The sequence below is a fragment of the Echinops telfairi genome, unplaced genomic scaffold, assembly GCF_000313985.2.
Source record: "Echinops telfairi isolate 266 unplaced genomic scaffold, ASM31398v2 ScPeMD7_23;HRSCAF=83, whole genome shotgun sequence".
In the NCBI taxonomy this organism is placed as follows: Eukaryota; Metazoa; Chordata; class Mammalia; order Afrosoricida; family Tenrecidae; genus Echinops; species Echinops telfairi.
The window spans coordinates 48,267,380-48,290,072 of record NW_022103920.1 but is presented as its reverse complement, the minus strand read 5'-3'; the positions used below and the strand labels follow the sequence as shown (position 1 = coordinate 48,290,072).

At 37.8% G+C, this 22,693-nt stretch overlaps 1 protein-coding gene across 1 annotated transcript in view; it reads left to right on the top strand.

The window, feature by feature from the left end:
• The window catches only part of CACNA2D1 (calcium voltage-gated channel auxiliary subunit alpha2delta 1), a 408,675-nt gene that overhangs the window by 171,930 nt on the left and 214,052 nt on the right, over nucleotides 1-22,693 (top strand). The window contains exon 4 of the mRNA XM_045288646.1: nucleotides 12,738-12,797. Coding sequence (XP_045144581.1) covers nucleotides 12,738-12,797 — 60 coding nt within the window. The remainder of the gene's footprint in view (nucleotides 1-12,737; nucleotides 12,798-22,693) is intronic.

Below are 22,693 nucleotides of genomic sequence, written 5' to 3'. Positions count from 1 at the left end.
AAGCCTGTTTTTACCTTACTTATTTGGCAACAGCCCCCATGGGCAGCAACAAAAAAAAGGGCAGAATCCGTTTTATTTGCAAGACTACACACAATAGGTCACTGATGAAGCTAAAGATTGCTTCTTGAAGCTCATTCAGAAGACCAAGGAAGAATCTTTCTAGGACCCCAAGTAAACCATTGCTCACACCTTATTAGACATAGTTGAGTCTGTTGTCCAGTGTAAACCACCGCTTGCAAGAATATTGGGGATAAAAGCAGATACATTATTCCTACTAGGATGTGATTGAAATTTCTTTTTGCCCTTCTTCCTTTGTACAAGGAGATGTGGTGGCATCGTGGGTTATACGTTGAGTTGCTAACTCTAACGTCAGAGGTTTGAACCTCCCAGCCAATCAGAGAAAGAAAGATGAGCTTGTTCATTCCTATAAAGATTCAACGTATTCGAAACAAAATAAGCAGTTCTAGTCTGTCCGAAAGAGGTTTCTGTGAGTTGGAATCAACTCAATGGCAGTGAGTTTGACTTTGAATTGGACCTACAGGCAACTTAATAAGATGAGATATATCTTATTACATATTCTATATGAGATAAGATTTATTAATTCATTTATATATAAAAACGATGTTGCAGGATACAGATGAATTCATTAAACTCATTCTTGAGGTATGCAAATTGGCCACAAAGAAGGACCGTTCTATGTACTTAGTAGAAGTATTCAATAGACAGGTAGGGTGAACTTCAAGATTGTTTGTAGTCTTTTTTTTCTTACATAAAAAGTTGTTGGGTTTTTTTTGCATTGAATGAATAGACAACATCTGGATGAATATGTAAGGAATCCTGGTGGAGTAGTGGATTGCATGAGCTGTTAACTGCAAGGTCAACAGTTCAAATCTACTAGCTGCTCCACAGAAGAAAGATGAGGCTCTCTGCTCCCATAAAGATGTACAGCCCTGGAACCCCACAGAGGACAGTTCTCCTCTATCTTTTAGGGTTACTATGAGTTAGAGTCAACTTGATGGCAGTTGGTTTTGTTTCTGTTTAGACCAAAATGTAACATCATGATAAATTGGGAAAAGATTGAAGTTGTCAAGGATTTCATTTTCCTTGGAACCATAACCAACCCTCATGGAAGCAGCAGCAAAAAATTATATGATATATTGTGTTGGGCAAATCTCTGCCCCAGACCTCTTTAAGAGTCGATGTGTGACTCTGAGGACTAAGGTGGACTTGACCCAGGCCATGTCCTTTTCCATTGCTTCATATGCATATGGAAGCTGGACAAGAATAAGGAAGACCAAAGAAGAATCGATGGATACTAATAAAAGAAAAATGACAACAAAAGAAGAATCAAAAAAGATTAATTATGATGTTGGTGAAGAATATTGAAAGTACCATGAACTGTCAGAAAAACAAAGAAATCTGTCTTAGAGGAAGGATAGCTAGAATGCCGCCTAGGACTGAGACTGCGGAGACTTGGGCACCATACTTGGTGTAGAGTAGGTCAGGGAATAAAGGAAAGCCATCAGGGAGAGAAAGTGATAAAGTGACTATGAGAATGGCCATACACATGATAGTATCAAGGATGGAGCAAGGGTTGGACAACGCTTCTTTCCTTCTGCCATGCATCAGGTCCAAACCTCCCTCAGTAGGACCTGAACACGAATTGTAGCAAATATGAAGATGGACTCATGGGCTCATGGCTATTTTCTGGTTTTTGATACTTTATTGGGGACTCATACAACTCTTATCACAATCCATACATCTATCCATTGTGTCAGCACATTTGTACATTTGTTGCCATCATCATTCTCAAAACATTTGCTTTCTACTTGAGCCCTTGGTATCTGCTCCTTATTTTTTCCCCTCCCTCCTTGCCATCCCCCTCACGAGCCCTTGATAATTTATAAAGTATTATTATTTTGTCATGTCTTACACTGTCCGACGTCTCCCTTCACCCACTTTTCTGTTGTCCGTCCCCCAGGGAGGAGGTTATATGTAGACCCTTATAATAGGTTCCCCCTTTCAACCCCACCTTCCCTCCACCTTCCAGGTATCGCCACTCTCAGCACTGGTCCTGAAGGGATCATCTGTCCTGGATTCCTATGTTTCCAGATCCTATTTGTACCAGTGTACAGCTTCTGGTCTAGCCACATTTTTAAGGTAGAATTGGGATCATGATAGTTGGGGGGGGCATTAAAAAACTAGAGGAAGGTTGTATGTTTCATCCTTGCTACACTGCACCCTGACTGGCTTGTCACCTCATCACCCTTCTGTAAGGGGGGATGTCCAGTTGCCTACAGATGTACTTTGAGTCCCCATTCCTCACTCCCCCTCATTCACAATGATATGATTTTTTGTTCTTTGATGCCTGACACCTGATCCCTTTGACACCTCGTGATCACACAGGCTGATGTGCTGCTTCCATGTGGGCTTTGTTGCTTCTGAGCTAGATGGCTGCTTCTTTACCTTCAAGCCTTTAAGACCCCAGATGCTATATCTTTTGATAGCAGGGCACCATCAGCTTTCTTCACCACGTTTGCTTATGAACACATTTGTCTTCAGTGATTGTTTCGGGAAGGTGAGAATCTTGGAATGCCAGTTTAACAGAACAAAGTGTTCTTTCATTGAGGGAGTTCTTCAGTGGAGGCCCAATGTCCATCTGCTACCTTAATACTAAACCTATAAATCCATGCACATAGATGTATTTCCTCATCATCATATATAAATATCTATACATATGTACATGCCTCTATTTAGACCTCTATAAATACCCTTTGCCTCCTAGTTCTTTCCTCTATTTCCTTTTCTCTTGTGTCACTATCATGCTCACCCTTCATTTGGGTTTCAGTAATTCATCTCAGTTACATTGCCCTTGATCAAACCCTACCAGGCCTCCTACACTCTCCTCACCACTGATTTTGGATCACTTGTTGTTCCTTTGTCCCTGGGTTTGTTAACACCACTTCCTTCCCCCCACTCCCCCTCTCCTATGTCCCACCGGAACCGTTGGTCCCGTTGTTTTCTCCTCCAGATTGTTTATCCAGCCTATCTTATCTAGATAGACCTGCAGAGATAATAATATGCACAAAAACAAGACAAGGAAAAACAAAACAACAAGAACAAAAATGAATGACAAAAACCAGAAAAGAAAAGCCTGTAAATAGTTCGTCTGTTTCTTGACCTTTAGGAGTGTTTTCTAGTCGAGTCTGATGGAGTGATGTGCCCTGGCCCAAAGTCTATTTTTGGTACTCCCTTGGTACTTCTCTGATCTGTTCCCTTTGCTGTTCTGTTGCACACCTTTAGTGTTTTCCTTGGTGTGGTAGGATCAGATCAGGTACAATTCTCACAATGTGTCTCCACCATTGTTCCCTGTAGGGCTATGGGTCAGTGAGGGATGTCATGTCTCATAGTGGGGCTGGCCATATGGTCCTCTCTGTGCATTGGCTGCTCTGAGCAGGCATATTGTCCACAAGGCTTGGTGGGCCAGGATGTGGTCCACTCTCTCTTCCTCCCCCTTCCTTTGCTCCTGTGTACTCTGATCAGACATGTCATTCTCCCTGAGCTGCAGCTTCAGTGCTGTCCTCCGAAGTAAATTCTTTTGAGAGAGTGGGCAGCAGTCCATGTAGCTAGGATTGGGACTGGCCCCACAGACCTCTCTACTGGTTCCCTGCTTCATGCTGGTATGTTGCATTCACATCTTGGAGCACTGGTTGAAGTCTGATCCCTCTTTCCCTGTGGAGATATAAACAGTACCCTCCTCTTGGCTGGGTTAGTGCCCTGTTCCCCCGCTACCATGTCCTTTTTTTCTCCCCTATCTTTCCCCCCCTCCATTTTAGTTGTCTACCATATGTATCCCTGGATTTGCTCTGGTCCCTGTCATATTACCTGGTCCTCACCCCAGGAATGTTTGTATACAGTAGCTTTTTCCTTATGCCCCTTTTGCAGTTTTTTGTTTTTTAAGCTTACCTCAGCGGACTCATGTTGTACTTGTCCTTTTGTGCTTGGCTTACTTTGCATAGCATGATTTCCTCCAGTTCTTCCCATGCTGCAATGTGCTTCATGTGTTTGTCACTGATTTTTAGCGATGCATAGTACTCCATTGTATGTATGCACCACAGTTTTTTAATCCATTCATCTGTTGATGGAAATTTGGGTTGTTTCCAACTCCTTGCAATTGTGAACTATGCCGCAATGAACATTGGGGCACAGATGTCTGGCTGTGTTTTGTTTCTTGCCTCTTCTGGGTACATGCCCAGTAGGGGATTTGTTGGGTTTTATGGTAGCTCAATTTCCATCTGTTTTAGAATTCGCCAAATCGATTTCCATAGTGGCTGTACATACCTACAGGTCCACCAGCAGGGGACGAGAGTTCTTGTCTCTCCACAGCCCCTCCAACACTTGTTGCTTTCTGATTTTTTGAATTGGACTATCTTTGAGTGTGTTAGGTGGTATCGCATAGTTGTTTAAATTTGCATTTCTCTTATGGCTAATGATCGGGAACATTTCTCATATGTTTGTTGGCCATTTGGATTTCTACCCCTTTGAAACTTCTGTTCAGGTCCTTTGCCCACCTCCTCAGAGGGCAATTAGTGTTTTTCTTTTTGGAAGCTAGCAGAGTGTTATAGATTTTAGTAATAAGGCCTTTGTCTGATGTGTCATCGCTAGAGATGTTTTCCCTGCATGACTGTTTATGTGTATGTTTTCAGTATTTTGAGGTTTGGTTATTTTTCTTCCGGGAACAGATAAACAAGACAGGCTAAAACCTGTCATTGGGTAGCAGCACTTACGTCTAGGAATTCAAAATTCTGTTCTTAAATTTTGATATGTTTTCCATTTTCAGTAAGAAGAAGAAAAACACACTGCAGTTGAATCAATTCCAATGCTTTGCAGCCTGCAGGACAGAATGTAACTGCTCCTTATGCCTCCCAAGGCTGTACATCGCTGTGGAAACACACTGACACTTTGGTCTCTGGTGGAGCAACTGGTGGGTTGAAATGACTGACCTCTCAGTTAGCAGCCTGCTGCTCAACCCACCGCCCCAGCAGTGCTCCTTTCAATAAGACGAATACTTAAAATAATTCTCCGTGTCTCCAGTTTCACTGAAATAAACTAAAAAGCATTACTTAGTTTAACTATTAAAGAGGCATCGGTCAAACAGTAACCATATGGACCCTGTGTGCGTGGCATATAAAGTCAACCTAAACTAAACTTACTGCCATTGAGTCAATTCTGAGTCACAGACACCTATAGAACTGAGTAGCCTTGCCCAGGGATTACCAAGGCTGTACCTCTTTATGCAAGTGGGCTGCCACACTCATCGCCTGCAGAGCTGCCAGCGGATTCAAACCAGGGGTCTTCTCGTTATCATATATGGTTCCGTAGAAGCAGACCCTGTGTCTAGTGTTTTTATTTCCCAAATACTTGGACAAAGTGAATGCTTAGTAAATGTTCAGAGACTAAAGGGGAACGATAACTATAATTTTGGCCAAGATACACATCTTGTCAAGATGTATATGTACCTTGACATAGCTGTCAAGTATTAAAATGATCCAAAGAAAATGTATTCTGGTTATTCAAATTTTGTAGCTTTTCACCTCAAATTATAGTGCCTGGATGGCTTCTTTAGCCAGTAGAGCCTCTTAAAGGATAAAACTTTATAGACCCGTTTAAAAAATATGTAAGCCTAACAGACGCAATTTAAACAATGGAGAAATTTCTCTGCAGTTAATAAATTCGTAGGAAAACGCTTGTTCATCAGGACATAATAAGTTGCTAAAAGGCTTTGACAGGATTTTAAAGAACATACATGGTTGTATACAATTAGATAAATAGAATTGAAAGATGAGGGCATTTATACATTTTGGGTGGAATGCTTTCTGCTGTCTTGTGTATTAAGATCCATCAGCATAAGAAATCGTGAAGGAAGGTCACACAAAGACATTTTAATAAATAAGGTGAGGAGGCCAAACGTTATCTGCTATCAATCCTTTTATTCTGGTAACAATAATATGAATTAAATTTAACTCATTTTACTAATCCCATATTATTGAATGTAATCAAAATGTTATATATTTTTTGGATTGCATATTCTTTTGATCTACCATGTAGTTCAATGGACAGGAATTTTACTTAAGGGGAAAAGACAGTGAAAATATAAAAAGTCACTCAGATACCTTCATTCCCTTCAATCACGTATTTACATGCTAATCTGGCCATTGGGGAATGTAGTTCTAACAATCTATTCTATATAGTCATATTTGCGACTCAAATACAGCATCTAAGGGGAAAAAAGACTGGAAAGAAACGTTATTATGTTTGTTATTGTAGTCTCGTCGTTTCTGACTCATAGGGTCCCTACAGGGCCGAGTAGAACTGCCGGGGGGTGGGGTGGGGGTGGGGGTGGGGTTTCCTCGGCTGTCACTCTCTAACGGAGCTGACGCCTGTGGAGCTTCCATCTTTCAGTGTCCAGCCAAGTGCACAGTCATTGGGCCACTAGAGCTTCTTCCATTGAGTCTCTAGGGCAGAGAAAAAAATATGTCCCATACAAAAGGTGGAATATGTAAGGTAGGTGATGTTACTAGATGCTAATAAAAGTGTTAAATTTGTTGTCTAACATCCCATAGCTATGCAAGTGGATTATATTAGTGGATAGTTAGTGGATATAAGACCCAGAATTGGGAAAAAAATATTTGATTTGATAGTGTCTGCCATTCATTATACTAAAGCTTGAACTGAATTGATTGCAACTGTTCACTTTTTTTCATATTAAGCCAAAGTCACTACTCTTGAGTTAATTCCAACTCAGAAGACCCCCAAGGATAGAGTCGAACTGCCCCCGTGGGCTTTGAGGCTTTCGCTCTTTAAGCAATCTTCAAGCCTCATCTTTTTCTCTCGAGGCAGTTAGTGTTTTAGAACTGTGGAGCTCATGGTGAACAGCCCAACCTTTAAGTCACGACAACACCAGGGCTTCTGTTTACTTGCCTGTGTCTGTTATTTTCATAGGTAGTGTAAGACTACATAGATGAGTATCCTGATTCTTTTGATAGGCAAAGATAGGCAAAACTCATATCTCAACATAGGCATAACAAAATAATTTGCTAATTCTTATTGGGTTTAAGTATGAATCACATTATTTAGGCATATTTTATTTGACTTAGTCTGTTGTGGATATGTTAACTTCTCATCAAAGAGAGAGAGAGAGAGAGAGAGGCTGTTGACCTGTTGACCTACATTAGCCAAAAGAATTATTTTGGAATTTAGCACTTTTCCTGAATGATGTTCTAAATCTTGGTAATTAACATGACCATCAATATTATTGGAAGCAAACTAGACTGCAATATGACTTGTGGATGTTTTTCTTCCAATCTATTAACGGAAAATTCCTTATGATTTAATATTTCACAAAGAATATTTTATCTTTCACTTATTAAGTTATAGTATAGGAAATCTATTAAAACAGATTTGGAAAGTATTCTCTTTACTAGAAAAGCAGAATATATTTAAGATTTGCTATGGAGGGTGATAGAACTATGTCTTTCTACGGTACATAATTAGACAGCTTTTATTAGGATCTCATATTACCTGACAGAATTCAATGCTGAAAGAGACAAAGCTATGACTAAATGTGAAGGTTGGGAATGAATAGGCTTTCAAGGGAGCTGATCTTTCTCTGATCAGATAAAGCCTCTTTTATATTTTTCTGTCTGTCTTTTTTCCTTTGCAGAACACTGCATATGAAAAGCTTTTTCCCTGATTAGCAATATTCTCTCAGGATCTGAGGGCAAGACCTTTGAAAGGATAGTTTCCAAACTGACATAAGTCATGTTGTTACTCTTTTGCTATTTGTCTTTAGAACTAGTAAAAATTTGCTGAAATAATATTCCTTCAGCTTGAAATAATTTCTATCCATCTTCATAATAATACTAACATATCTTCTAATAGTCTGAATACTTTGTGGTGTTGATATTTTTATGTCTTTTTTGACAATGAACATCAGATTTGAAATAAGAAACTCATGTTCAATCTCATTTATTAAGTTAAAAGTTGTGAGAACGTAAAAGGCTTCCAAATGATTTTCTATTTATTTTGCATGTTCAAGAAATAGGTAGGTAGAACTGTATTGTTGAAGCATCTGACACCACTTACTATTCTATACCTCAAGAGTTCTCATACATACCTGTGTTCTTATTTTAATAAAGCTGTTTAATTTTTCTGGTCTATCTTAACTAGAGCATAATTAAGCTTCAGGTTTCTCTAATACAATTAGACATCTAAACATCCAGGATCTTATTAGTACTTTGGACATTGCGCAACATAACATGATATATGTAAGTAGTTCCCAGATTGCAGGGAGTTTTGTCATTCAGTGGGATTTGTACATAAATTAGAACAATCAGGGTGTGGTTTGTGTATGACATAATTTAGTCAAATGTTTGTCTTGTTATATAGCAATGTACCTTTCCATGCATAAAAAACCAAACACTTCAAGATACACTTAAATAGCTTATATATATTTTAATATAAATGTTTTGATCTATATCACAAACTTTAACTCATTTGTTATTATTAATGATTGTACAAGGGATTTTCAAAATGTTTGTGGAAAATTGGAATTAAATTAAAAAGGATTTCCTCCAGAACATTGTGAAGCCCTTTTGTATATAACTTGGATTTGTAATATGATAGGCTGTAGGGGGTTGAGTTTTTTATGTCGTCCTGTGCTACCCTAACTGACTATATGGGGTATACGTCTGATAGTAGAGACAGGGTCTTTGTTTCTGTCTGGTGCTAAGTCATACTTTAGTATGTTATGGCATTGTGTTAATAACTAAATTTTTAAAATTTCCCTGAGCTAACTTATTGTTAGAGAATCTTCTTAAAAAGGAAACTATGGGAACAAAGAGATTCTACCGAATAGTCACATTTCACAAAGTAGACATTTTTCAGTCTTACCACAATTTGCCATGGCATTTAATAGTAGATTATTGACTTAAAAATTTCACTTGACTGGTATAGAAGCTAATTAGAGACCCTAAAGTGGCCACAGGCTTGTCAGTTTCCTGTAAGTAATAACCAGTTGATCTTTTGCCACAGCAAAGTATACCTTCACCAAGCTTTTGAGCCAGTGCCAAGATCTTCAGCATGAGTAAATAGTTCTACGAATCTGAAGTACATTCTTAATGTTGTATCATGAACTTCACTAGATGAAAATATTTTCTTAATTTCCTCTAGAACAAAGAAGTTACCTGTAGGGTTGGCTGGAAAACTTCTGAAAAGCATTCATTATTATGTGATGGCAATGGGATTATGAGATTTTTTTTCCTTTGCCAATATGATGTACCAGAAGCTGCCTATATCTTACAGGAAGCAGGAGCTAATCTACTAATATAAAAACTGGTCTAAAGGGATCATGGTTCCATTATCTATGGCCAACTGGATATCCATAGAAATAATTCAAGCTTTAGTGTTTTTGTCGTGAAAGCAAAAAAAAAGTGTGAACCAATAAACCATCACGAGATTGATATTTTCTAAAACTGATACTCATCATTTCTATCTCTTGAGTTTAATACTTTCTATATTTACTCATAGGTACATTTTTGTTGTTTTGTTTTTTGATAGTGCCTTCTAGCGTTGTGAAGCAGGGTACCGGTAAACTCAACACACAGCTCTTTTCTTCAGGAGACACACAGAGCAATTGGTATCATAGTTATTCTTCCAAATTGATTGCTGACATTTACAGTGCTTATGGTACACACTGCTCTAAACACTAAATACAATTTAATTTTCTCATCAACTCCATGAGACAGGTATATTATTATCATTCCATTACTCATATGAAGAAATGTCAGAAAATACTTTAAATATTTTTTCCCCAAGGTCTCACATCTACACTGCAGGACTGGAGTGTGTTTGTACATTACTGTCTCTTATAGAATTTATTACAGGGGGAGCATGATAGTAAAATGTAAAATGTAAGGAACAGAAGGTTAAAATAAATCTATAAATAGTGATTATCAGACTGCCAGCAGACATTTTATCTTTAGTTGTTCTTAGTAGTATTACATTTTTTAAAGCTTAAGAGAAAATAGGTTAGCCTAGAATTCGCTACCTAATTAGCATAAAAACACGACAATGAAATAAAGCCATTTCATAGATATAGTTCCTGAAGGTGTTTACTGGTCACACATAATCTCTTAAAGAACTGCTAAGAACTCCTGAAAGAGTCTACAGGCAAAATATTGAAAGATGCAGAAAGTATCAAAAGAAGATGGAAAGACTACACAAGAGTCACTGTAATAAAAACCAACTACTTTATATTCCTTCATCTGAGGAGGTAGCATATGAGTAAGAAGCAATCATATTGAAGGAAGAAGTCTAAGCGACACTGAAAGCACTAGCCAAAGACAAGGTCCCAGGAATTGCTGGAAAACCAATTGAAATGTTTCAGCAAGCTGATGAGGCACTGGAAACCCTCACTTGTGGATGCCAGAAAATTTACTGGCAGAAAGAGATCCCTATTTGTACCCACGCCAAAGAAAGGTGACTCAGCGAAATGCTGAAATGATAGAATAATAGCTTTGCTATCACATGCAAGTAAAATTTTACTACAGATCATTCCGTGGCAGTTGCACCAATAGATTGCCAGGGCGCTGCCAGAGGGTCAGGCCAGACTCAGAAGAGGAAGATCACTGCCGATGTCACATGGATCTTGTCTGAAAGCAGAGAATACCAGACATGTTTATTTGTGTTTCATGACTATGTGTGTGTATCGTAGCAATCTATGGATAGCTATGAGAAGAATGGGAATACCAGAACACTGCATTGTACTCCTATGGATCAAGAGGCAGTTGTGCAAACAGAACAAAGATTGTATCCTCTCACCATACTTACCATAGTCAATCTTCATTCTGAGTAAATTATCAAATAATCTGGATTATACGAAGAAGAATGTAGCATCAATGTTGGAGGAAGGCTTATTAGCAACCTGTAATATGCAGATAGCACAAGCTTGCCTGCTGAATGTGAGAAGGACCTGCTGCACAGTGTGGATTACAACTCAATGCCAGGAAAACCAACATCCTCGCTATGGAATCAATAGATAGCAAGATAATAAATGGAGAAAAGATTGGAGTTGTCCAGGATTTCATCTTGCTGGAATCCACAATCAAAGCTCATGGAAGCAGCCATCAAGAGATCAAATGATGCTGAAGGAGGGAACGGTATCAGAACTTAAATTGTGAATATCTGGTTTGTAGAAGGCTATGGGTGACAGTGGAAACCCAAAATCCATTCGCAAGCTCCACACATAGATTGAGCCTCCAGCTAATCCCTGCTGAGCGCGCTGCAGGACGCAGGCAGCTTTGCTGTCATGCAGTTCATTGGAAAGAGGCCACTGCAGATGCACCACATCGAAACTTCAACACCATGTCCTTCGATCTCCTTTTGACTCATTTTAAGTTTGTTCCAGTTTTTAGTATTCTCTGCTTCGTTTTTATCGAAGCTGTTTTTTTATTTTGTTGTTATTGTTAGAGTTATTTTTCTTCTTTCTATCTTGATATGCTTTTCTGTATATGAAATCTAGGAGCAGTAAATCTATAGAGACAGTAACTGGGGAAGGTTTGTTGGGTGAATGGCATGGGTGGGGGATAGGGAGCTACTAATAATGAATGCAATAAAGAAGAAAATGTCCTCAAATTGATTGTGATGATTTTACACCTCTTTTTAGTTTGATTCAACAATTGAATTTTAGGATATGTGAATTATATACATATAAAACTGTTAAAATATTTTTTAGATAGGTAAACCTGCTGCTAAAAACCTCTTTACCATGTTGAAAAGCAAGGGTGTTCCTTTGAGGATTGAGGTGCTCCTGACTGAAGTCATGCTATTTTCAGTTGCCTCATCTGCATGTGAAATTTAGACATTGAATAAGGAAGACAGAATAAGAATGGATGCCTTTCAAGTCTAGCGGTGGTGACGATTATGGAACGTCCCATGCAGTGCTAAAAGAGCCAGCAGATCTGTATTGGAAGAAGTACAGCCAGAGAGGCTGCTTAGAGGCAGCGACGGTGAGACTTCATCTCAGTGGACAGCATGCTTCCTGGAGTTGAGGGCCAGTGAAGAAGAGGAAGGCCTTTCACGAGATGGGCGGAGTCAGTGACTGCACTTGCGCGCTCAAGCATGAGCCCCGCCGTGAGGCTCTCTGGCACAGGAGGAGGTGATGTCTAGTTTTGTTGTATTGAGGGTCGCTGTGAGCCTGAGCCTAGTTGATGGCAAGTAACAACAGACAACAACAAGAATGCCCTTCAACATGGTGGAAATTATTATTTATTTGCGAATTTTAGTGAAAACTAAAGGTGCTTAGGTATCGTGCTTGGTGTATATTTATCTTCTCAGATCTCAATGCCCTTCCTTTATTTGCTAAAATATGATTCCGTGAACATGGATATATTCTCTTGATTAAGTATTTTCATAAAAGGTGAAATAGTGATCTTTGAAAGAAACCACTCATACAGGACACTGCTGCTGTTGATGGCAGAGGTAATAAATGTAATGGAATTTAAGAATGGTATTTTATTTATATTACTAAAGAGTAAATATGCATGCATCAAACGTAGCAGGTTTGATTACTAAATGATTCAGAATTTATGGATCAAAACAAGAAGTCCCTTCTGTTCTTATGTCCCTATAATTGATTATGGTCATGTAAACTGAAAGATTGATTTCTTCTCTTTCAGCGTCTGGCTGGGGAAGCAGAGAGAGTTCAAGCAGCCCATCAGTGGAGAGAAGATTTTGCAGTAAGATCCTTATTTTTTACCACTAGACTTAAGTAGATTGAGCTTTTGTGTTTGTATAAGTATTATTACATTAAAATAAATTTGCAGTGAAAGGTCGTATGATGTTATGGGGCCAGCAAAACAGCTGTCCTTGTTTTTTCAGAACACTGCGTTCAGGTAATCTGCGGGAAAGAAGTTACTCAAAATGTTGTAGCTTCCATTGCATTAAAAAAAAAGTACTCCTTGAAATGTACTCCCATACTTAAAGGCATGTACCGTCACAGTATGGTATTATAAAATCTGACTAATAATTGTATATATTTTGAATATACTAATTGAAAACCAAGTTGCATTAACTACTTTGTGTTTTGTAAGCAATAATATTCAGTTTATAATCACTATCGTGGCTGGCAATTCAATTAAAGTGAGTATGTAAGTATTAAACCTCGTTCAGATTTTATTTGCTCCACATGAGCTAGAAGTAATCTTTGTCCTTTAGCTTACTTTGAGAAGATTTAAGTTGATGTTAGCTGTATGTATGTATATTTTCAATGAACTTACTTTGTAGTCCAAGAGTCATTCAATTTGTGATTGATCATACAAATAGCAAAACTTCCCATGCGTATCTACCTAGCTACCTACCTATGCACCCTCCTACCTACCCACCCACCTGCCTGTCTCTGTCAGTAAGCATTATAAACTTTTAGCAGATAGTCAGTCAGTGGGGAGACATCCCAATTTCCTCCTAGATGACTTTACAGTTTATTTAGAATTTAAAAGCAGATTACGTAACAATAAAACTCACTGCAAGAGAAAACTAATTAGTTTCTTTTAAAGGGCTCTGCACTAATTTCCTGAGCACCTTCCTCAAAGTAATGTGAATATGCATGGTTTGCATCTTGTGACTTGGTAATTTCCATATCTTCCTGTGTTAACTATCCATACTTTATAATGGGACTTACTTTTGAAATATCTTGAGAAGACAGAGCATTAAGATCGTGGCCATTTTATGCTTGGAGAATAGACTTGACCAATGATTTTCTTAATCTTCAGACTTAAAGTGCGTGAGAAGATATACTTCTCTTATTTTCTTTCTTCTTTCCTTCCCCATACCTATAGCAAGTTTCAGCAAATATCTCAATTCCAGACTACAAATATAATCCAAACTTGTGGAGAGAAATTAGAAATCATAAACATAAAGTATTTATTGATTTTATGAAACCACAGAAAACAGATGGACATTTTGTCAATGTTTTAATCAAATACATTAAAATATTTAATTTGTAGTTGAGTGCTACCCTCACTATTATCTGAGATATTTAAATTGTGTCGGTATAATAGTTCCTTAGTTCTATGCTCTAATAATTAAACACTAAGATGATTTAGAAGGAGAAATAATTTCCTGAAAGGTACATTTACATTTCAAAAAGAAATATAATATTCTGGTTCTCCCCTCAAGTATAAGAAGGCAAGTTTCATATTAGTTAGGGGGAATGTTGCTTAAACCCCCCCTGCTGTGTAATATAGAGAAATATCATGAACAGCAAGGACAACAACTGCCCTAACCATTGGCAACCAGAAAGGGCTCATGTAATTCACACGTGCCTCAATTCCATTGAATTCCCAAGTGAATGTACAACTGAGGGAACAAACGACATACGCTCTAAATGGGTTAAGATGCATGCGGTCATGCATTTACAAGTTCAAGCCAATATTTGTCAATAAGCTAAGTTGACCAGCTGCTTTTCAGGTCTCCATGCAACTTATGGGTGTTAAAGGTGACATTGCATGTCACTTATGATAGACAAATTATTTTATTAAGGGCAGGTGTTAGAAGAGGGGTGGGAGGGACCTTGGGAAACGAATTGTTCCGCATGAAATGACTGCTATTATTTCTACAGGACATATCTTTTCCAATTGCATTTGAAATCTCATTTGCTTGCTTTGCAATGGTTGGTTAACTAAAGCAATTTTGTTTCCAACTAAGCCTGCAATATTAATTGTACTTACACATGTATAAACATAAAGTGTGCCTAATTTGTATTTTAGTAAGTAGGATGTTTATGTATGGCTTATTAGCATCAGCTCGCTACCCTGTAAGCTCAGTGCAGACATCTTAAAACGCCAGTAAATAAAACATTTTTAAAACCCTATTTAGCTGCAGCTTCATAGAGAAATTAAATTTATAAGGTGAACATTTTTCTGGTGAGGTTGATTAATGTTATTTGTCAATCAATTTAGTTCTCCAATTGTGAGCTTTAATGTTATAATAACAGTGTTTCTTTGCTCATATCTTGTTTTGAGCTGTTGCTTTCCAGGTTGTAATATTTCCTTTTTCATGTGAGTAAAATCACTAGCCATGGGCATTAAGTACTTAGTCATTTCATATATCCTTATTCATTTCATTGCTTCTGTTGATAGCTGAATAAATAATTGTGAAAATGTAGATTGTGAAAACACACTTTATTTTTATTACAACATTTAGTGACAGCTTCTAATTTAAATTACCATTTGGTTGAGGTCCTGGCTGTGAACTAGCTGATCCAGAGGATACCAGAAGAAGGCCTGGTAGCAGGCTCTCCTACTAAATGAAGGGGTTTAATAGATCGATACGAAGGTTTTAAGCGCTGGCTGGATTTGGTGTTTCTGGTTCTACATTTGACTGAAGTGCCACTTTGGATTCAATATTTTAATATACTTTTATAATATGTGTACTACATAGAGAAATAATCAGTTTTTCATTGAGTATTGATCTGCCCTCATTCGAAGGAGCTACAATGTAAAACAGAATTTAAAATGCTGAGAACCCGTGAACCAAAATGATTCAGGCAAATTTATTGTGCCTTATGCTTTGTTCATGTGTGTATGTAAGCATTCATTTTAAGATTATTATAACATATCAGGGCAGAAAATCCTAGCCATGAACTTTACATTGTTAATTGCCCTAGGATATAAAGAAGAAACAAAGTGTGTATCCAGTAATTGCTTAGTCAAAAACATTGGCTTTATTTTGAATGGCTTTTAATACATTTTTTAATTACCTTAACAACCTGTTTTTTTTTAACTTTATTAAAACCTAAATCAGATGCTAGTACAATACCCACGGCCATCAAGTTGCTTCTGACTTATAGAACTGCTGCCTCTGGCTTCTAAATCTTTACAGAAACCATCCGTCTCCTCGTTCTCAGCTGTGGAGTGCTGCTGGGTTGCTTTGAACACTCTGTGCCATGAGGGATCCCTGATAGTACAATAGATGTGATATGTCATGTGTTAATACAAATTTAAGTAGAAATGGGTCTTGATACAGTTGTTCTTTCTCTGTTCTCATACGTAGGGCGAGGAGGGCCTGGAAAGGAAGGTTTAGGGAATGCAGAAATGGATGGCAGGTCTCTCTAGTTTATGAACAATCAACCGCCTCAGTATCCTGCCATTTGCATAGGAGTGTGATGGATAGTTTATTCAGATTTGTACTGTAAGCTTCCATCTATTCTGGTTTTTCATTTGGAAGTTTTTTAGTGACTCTCTGGTGTGCATAAATGGCTTACTGTGATCCAGGCCCCTCGATTTCCTAACATTCCTATCGCAGCATCTTTCCAGTGACGCTTTTCCAGTTTCCTGAGTCCGAGGCTAAAAAAATGACCACTTAGGACAATCATAATTTTGTCCACAGACAATATTATTTTGTCCTCAGACAAAATTCTGTATTTCCAAATCTTCTGATCATTTCTGTCTAGAAATATTTCCTTAATATTTCCAATTTCCTTTGGCTTTGAACAACCCCGCTTGGATTTGTGATCCATGATAGGGTCGATTAATAACAAGTCTATATTCCTAAGGAGCCCTGGTGATATAGTGGTTGAGGGTTAGGCTTCTTAGCACAAGGTCAGCAGTTGAAAACCACCATCTGCTCCATGCAAGAAAGACAGGCTCTCTACTTCCTCAAAGAGGAACGATCTCAGTAACCCACAGTGGCAGTTCTGCCCTGTCCTCTAGGGTCACTATGAGTTGGCATTGACTCGATGGCAGTGAGTTTGGGGGTTTTTGTTCATGTATTCCTAGACAAGTACTCACTGTGTAATTATCCCCTCTCCACTTTGTTTCCAGCTAACGTGAGCTTCCATGAATAAGAACGGTCACTAGTGCATTTATAATACAACCACCGTCCAGAAGGTCTGATCGTAGTTAGAAAAGGAATTGGAATGTTGGAGCATCTGTCTTTACTACAATATTGGAATATTGGATTATCTGCCCAATTACTACAGTAATTGGAATATCTGTCTTTACTACGCAACTATTGTCATTACTAAATAGATAAGACATATTTGCTGAGACTGTCATTGCCTACGTTTGCATCTATTTGTAGCTGTACCAAGGCAGGGAAAGCCTGGTGTGAGATGGTCATGTACTTCCTGCCAACCATAGGTCTGCCCTTGGAACCCGCCGAGGGCTGTCGGGAAGACAGATGGCGTTCCCTGCTTTCCTAATGATTTACAGTGTGGGGAATGCTCTGGGGTTGTTCTGCTCTGTCTGATGGGGTCCTGGACAGTAAACTTGACAGCAGTGGGTCTGGTTTGTACGATGACATAGGTACAGAGCACTCGTACACACCCACATTTCAACTCAGCAACTACCTTGCTCTACATCTTTAGAGAAAAAGTTGGCTTTTAAAATAACAATTTCTTTATCCGGAAACTCCCAACATCATTAGCTGACTAGTTTTCTAATTGTCTTTCTGTGTCTCCCTGAATCTTAAGTATTTATCAAGGAAAATATTTGTAGAACTATATTGCTCTTTGATAATCACATGCAATAGGTTTTCTTTTTTTCCTTCTCCGAAAGGACAGTATGTATTGCACATAGTAGGCACTTAGTGAAAAAAATGTTGAGATGACTTAAATTCTATTTATCTCACCTTCCTTTTATTTAGTAAGAGTGCATTCATTTAGAATGAATATTTGGAAATGGCAAGTATTCAGAATGAGAGGATAATATAATCATTGTGTTTTTAATATTTGTTTTACATTTGTAGGAAATCTTGCTTCATTCAGTGCCCACACCAACTCTGTCCCACCTTTCTAGATTAAATAATAATTGTGTCGGAGGGGATCTAATTTGTGAGTCCTGAGACTAATAAACATGTCTACTTATTGTAGATCTTTGAGGAATGACCTTGGGGCAATAACTCTAGTCCCCAAGATAATTTTTGGTTGAGAACCACAGATGCTGGCACAATTTCAATTTAGTGAATTTATAGATATGTTAATGGGTTTGCTAATTTTGTTAGGGGAGCCAGTAAATGCTTTAGGAGTTGCAGAACTTCCCTAGGGAGCTTTCTTCCTATAGGGATTGCACTAGTTGGAAATTAGTGCACTTTAAATTAAAGAAGCAAAGTATGAAAAACACAGAGATTATTGTAGGTCACAGAGTGCAGTCACTGGTTGAATATGTTTTGACGTCAGGACTACCCAGGAGAGCTGACCACTTGCACTTAGTCAGATGTTAGTTTCAACGACGAGATATTACGTGGCCAGAATATAGGCCAACTGTTACAAAGGGTCTCGATGTTGTTGAAAGGAATATTGCAACCAGGAGCGTAGGTATACTCCATAAATATTGAGAGGTTTCTGATTTGAACAGTTTTTAAAAAATACAATAAAATATGTAATATATTCCTCTAAAAGTTTTTCAGAAGAACTTTGCCACTGGATTTTGAGTACATATGAAAATAAAGAATAGGAATTTAGGAGAATGGCCAAGTCTCACCAGCTTTGTAAAATCACTTCTTTTAGCTCAGGATTTTTGTCTATATGAACCTATTATCTTCTAATTTCCCAAACTAATAATCAGTGGATTTAATGACTATCCCTTCTCCCTAATGAGTTGACCATGTATATTACTGCATGTAGCTTGGCCACAGTATTATTATTTTATTTTTTGCTTTCTTGAGCTTCTGAACTCAAACATTGATTTACATCATCTCTGTTGGGTAATCCTTGGACTGCTAACAAGGCTGGCAGTTCTAACTCACCAGCTGCACAGTGAGAAAAAGGTAAGGCTATCAGGCTTCTGTAAATATTTACAACCTTGGAAACCCTGTTTAGTTATAAGTCAGAATTAACTCAATGGCAGATTTTTGTTTTTGTTTTCTTGGTAAAAGGTTTCCCTCTGTCTTTACCTTCACTCAGTGGTCATTCCCACTTCAATATGGCTTCAAATTTCACCTCCGATAAAACTTTTCTTTGCATTTTCCAAATACCTATATGTCATTAAATCTAATGGACATTTTCCATTTATCACGCATTTACCAGTGCAAAGATGTAACATGTGTAAATTAAGTAATTTGATAGCAGACAGACATTTCAAAATTACTATTCACACACAGAAGTGTTGATTGGATGATACCAGGCAGGTTAAGGCACATTGAATGAATGCTTCAGATGCTCCTCATTTCAGTAGATTTTATTATCTCTCTTGTTTGTTTTTGAGCCATGCAATAAGGTGAAGGGGCCCTATTTTAAGAAGTGACACTGTTTATTGAATCGGATTGAGCCATGGAATTACAGTGAAGGGGCCCTATTTTAAGAAGTGGCACTGTTTATTGAATCAGATTGAGCCATGGAATACGGTGAAGGGGCCCTATTTTAAGAAGTGCACTGTTTATTGAATAGGAGTACTAACTAAAATGCTTGATTTTATTTATTTTCCATGTGCCACTACTTTTAGCCAATTAGCTAATCTCTTAAGTCTCAGACTCCTCATCAATAAAATGGGGATAATATTGATGCCAATCACATGAAGTTGTTTTAATATGCAACTGAAATTATTCGTAAGAACCTTCATAAAAATGTGTGACAATAAAATGGAAACTTAAATAAATTATGAATAATGCCACATTAGTTAGGAACTGGTGACATAAAGAGAAACCAAATGTCATTAGCAACCAATTAGACTTTATCTTATTTATTTATTTAAAAATTTACTTACCTTTCTCTGATTCCTTTGTAGTAGAAACTTTTAAGATCTACATCTACCTGTCATCATCAAATACTTTTACATGTACATAATCAATGTATTTAACTTAGATCACTTATGTTTGCAAATGAACTATCTGCTTTTGGATCCTTATTATTAAAGATTTAGGGGGGGAAATAGTAATGTTAAACATTAAGTAATCAGGGCAGTATAGGATCAAAATGTCCATTATGATAAATTGTATTCTTTCTTGGTACAGAAAAATATTTTCAGCACAGCTATTTTAAGCTCCTTACATACATACCCCAAAAATATTTCCGCATGCATAGTGCTTGTACAAACATTGGATTCCATTACTTTAAGGTTCACAATTGTGCACTCTAATAAATTTTACATTTTCAGACTTTGAGAAACTTGAGGAGCTTTTATGTTTTGAGGGGTGTGTGTGTGTGTGTGTGTGTGTTGAAATAAAAGGTATTAGTTCCACCCAGGAGAGACCAGATTACAGAATGCAAGTTGTAATACATCTAAAATATATGTCTGATGTTTTACTGTAAATTCCTTCTTTGTAATCCTTGTGCTGATTGATAGGACTAAATCATCGGCTGTAGATGAGGAAATGGAGCTACTTGATAGAGAGCATGAACTGTTTGGTTATTTCAATAACATGGATGTTAATTCTGAGGATTCTCAGAAGCTACTCTATGGTTTACAAGGTTTTACTTCAAATTCCAGATCATGTTAATTTAATAATGTAAACTTTAATCCTCAGTTTCTTCTATTTCATGGGCTTTTATTCTGAGTTCTGACAGATTATCAGTCACTCTTATTTGTGGTGGCAAAGGGAATGGTGAAGACCTAGTTAATTATAACCCACAAGTGTGTTTTATGCCATTTTATCAGAATTTGTTTGCATATTTGAATACCCACAAAGCGAAGTACCAGCATAAGTATGTTGGGGGAGGAGCAGGGAGGACTTTGTACGGCTTGCTCGCTGTTGTTTCTCTGCTCGGTACTCTCAGAATGTCAAGGGTGCCTCCTTGATGGAGACATGCTGTGTAACATCACAGACAAAAAGAGCAGTGACCGTGTTGGAAATAGGAATTTAGAATGAAGGCGGGCAATTGTACCTCCAGCTTCTAAAGTTTTCCAGAAGATGTTAAAGTCCAGGTAGCATTTGGCCAAATTAAATCCCCCCCCAAAATACTTCAATTTTAAATGGAGTCAAACTTTTATCCTTTGGTTTGGTAGGAGTAGTATTCAATCACATTGATTCTAGCTGGTTTTGGCAGTGTGGAAAAGCATAAAGCTGAAGCAACATACATGTTGCATTCAAATAGGTTTAGCTAAAGCCAAAGCTACATCAGTGTCTTTGTGCTGTCCTAGCAAGATCAATGCAGACTCAATGGTTTACATAAAGGAACCATAGGATTTGTGATCGTTCCGGGGGCCCAGCGTTTGCGATCAGGGTGTTATCAGTGCTGAGTCCTTCTCCTCTGTGCCCGCTGCTATCTGGCGGTTGCTCCGGGTGTTCTTTGACTATGATACAGCATCACTTGTGTCTTCTTTCTGTGTCTTTGGGTATTTCCTGCTTTTTCATAAGGAAGCCAGTTTTATAAGGTGCTGACCAATCCTACTCCAGTATGACCTCATGATAACGTCACTGGTTACATCTTCAAAAATTTTATTTCCGAACAAGGCAACATTACAAAGGCTAGGACTTAGATTTATCTTTTTTGAGGAGTGGCAGTGGGGTCACAATTCAATGCATAACAGCGCTTTTTGAGAGACCAAGTACATTCCATTCATTAGAAAGGAGAAATCTATATAGCTTTTCGATTCCTAGCCCTTATCCATCCTAATCCAAAAAGAAAAACATTCAATGAATATTTTATAAATCAAAATAGTGCTTGATTACATCCATACTAATCTCTCTTCATTGGGGAGAAAATGGATGTTTATTTGACACTATACTTAAATTCATTGTTTTTTCTATATTGTTTATATTCTCTTAAAGACTTGCAGTTAATCCAAATGGGGAAAGTAATTTTCTTTAGGAAAGGAAAAAAAAAAAGTTGTGTTGAGGGGATGATTGGTGGAGAGAGTTGATTACACAAAAGAGAACTGATTTCTGAGTTGCTTGAAGATTGATTTCACCAGCCTCTCCCTTGGAAAAGACTGATATATAGCAGTCTGTTAGCTTCAACTGAGTGCGCTCACGCTTCCCTGGACCTTTATTTGTGGTTAGGATGCAGAGGGCATCCTCCTCGATGACTGGTACTGAAAGTAAACAGAACTGTGTTAACAAACAAGTAAATCAATAGGCATCATTGATAAGAATTGTAACTAAATTTAAAAGCAAGAGTTTTTGAATTAAAGTAAAAGTGTGGACAATGAACTTGACTGCATAGTGTCAAGGTTTTCTTTTTTCAAAACTGTTTATTGTAAATTCTGTGAAAGTTCACAGAACAAAGCAATTTTCCATTCAACAATCCCTACACATTTGGCTTTATAGAATTGCTTTCAGTCTCCACTATGTAATATCAGTTATTTCACTTCCTACCTGTGTTTCCCAATTCCAGTCCTCTTCCTCTTCAAAATTTCCCTTCTTCTACACTTCACCCTTGGTCTCAAAGGGCCGATTATTCCAAGGAGTATGGATCTTCCCTTGAAGGCCTGCCTATTGTTGGGCTGAAAATTGAGCCACAAAGGTGAATTCAGTTCAAGGCCTAATGGTGAATCAGGGCCATAGTCTTGTGAGTTCTATGTGTCTCTCAATGATCAGTAGCCTGGTCTTTATGGTTATGAATTTGTTCCACATGTTTCTCTCACTCTCTCTAAGGCATTCTTTTTTTAAAAATCATTTTATTAGGGGCTCATACAACTCTTATCACAATCCATACATACATCAATTGTGTAAAACGCATTTGTACATTCATTGCCCT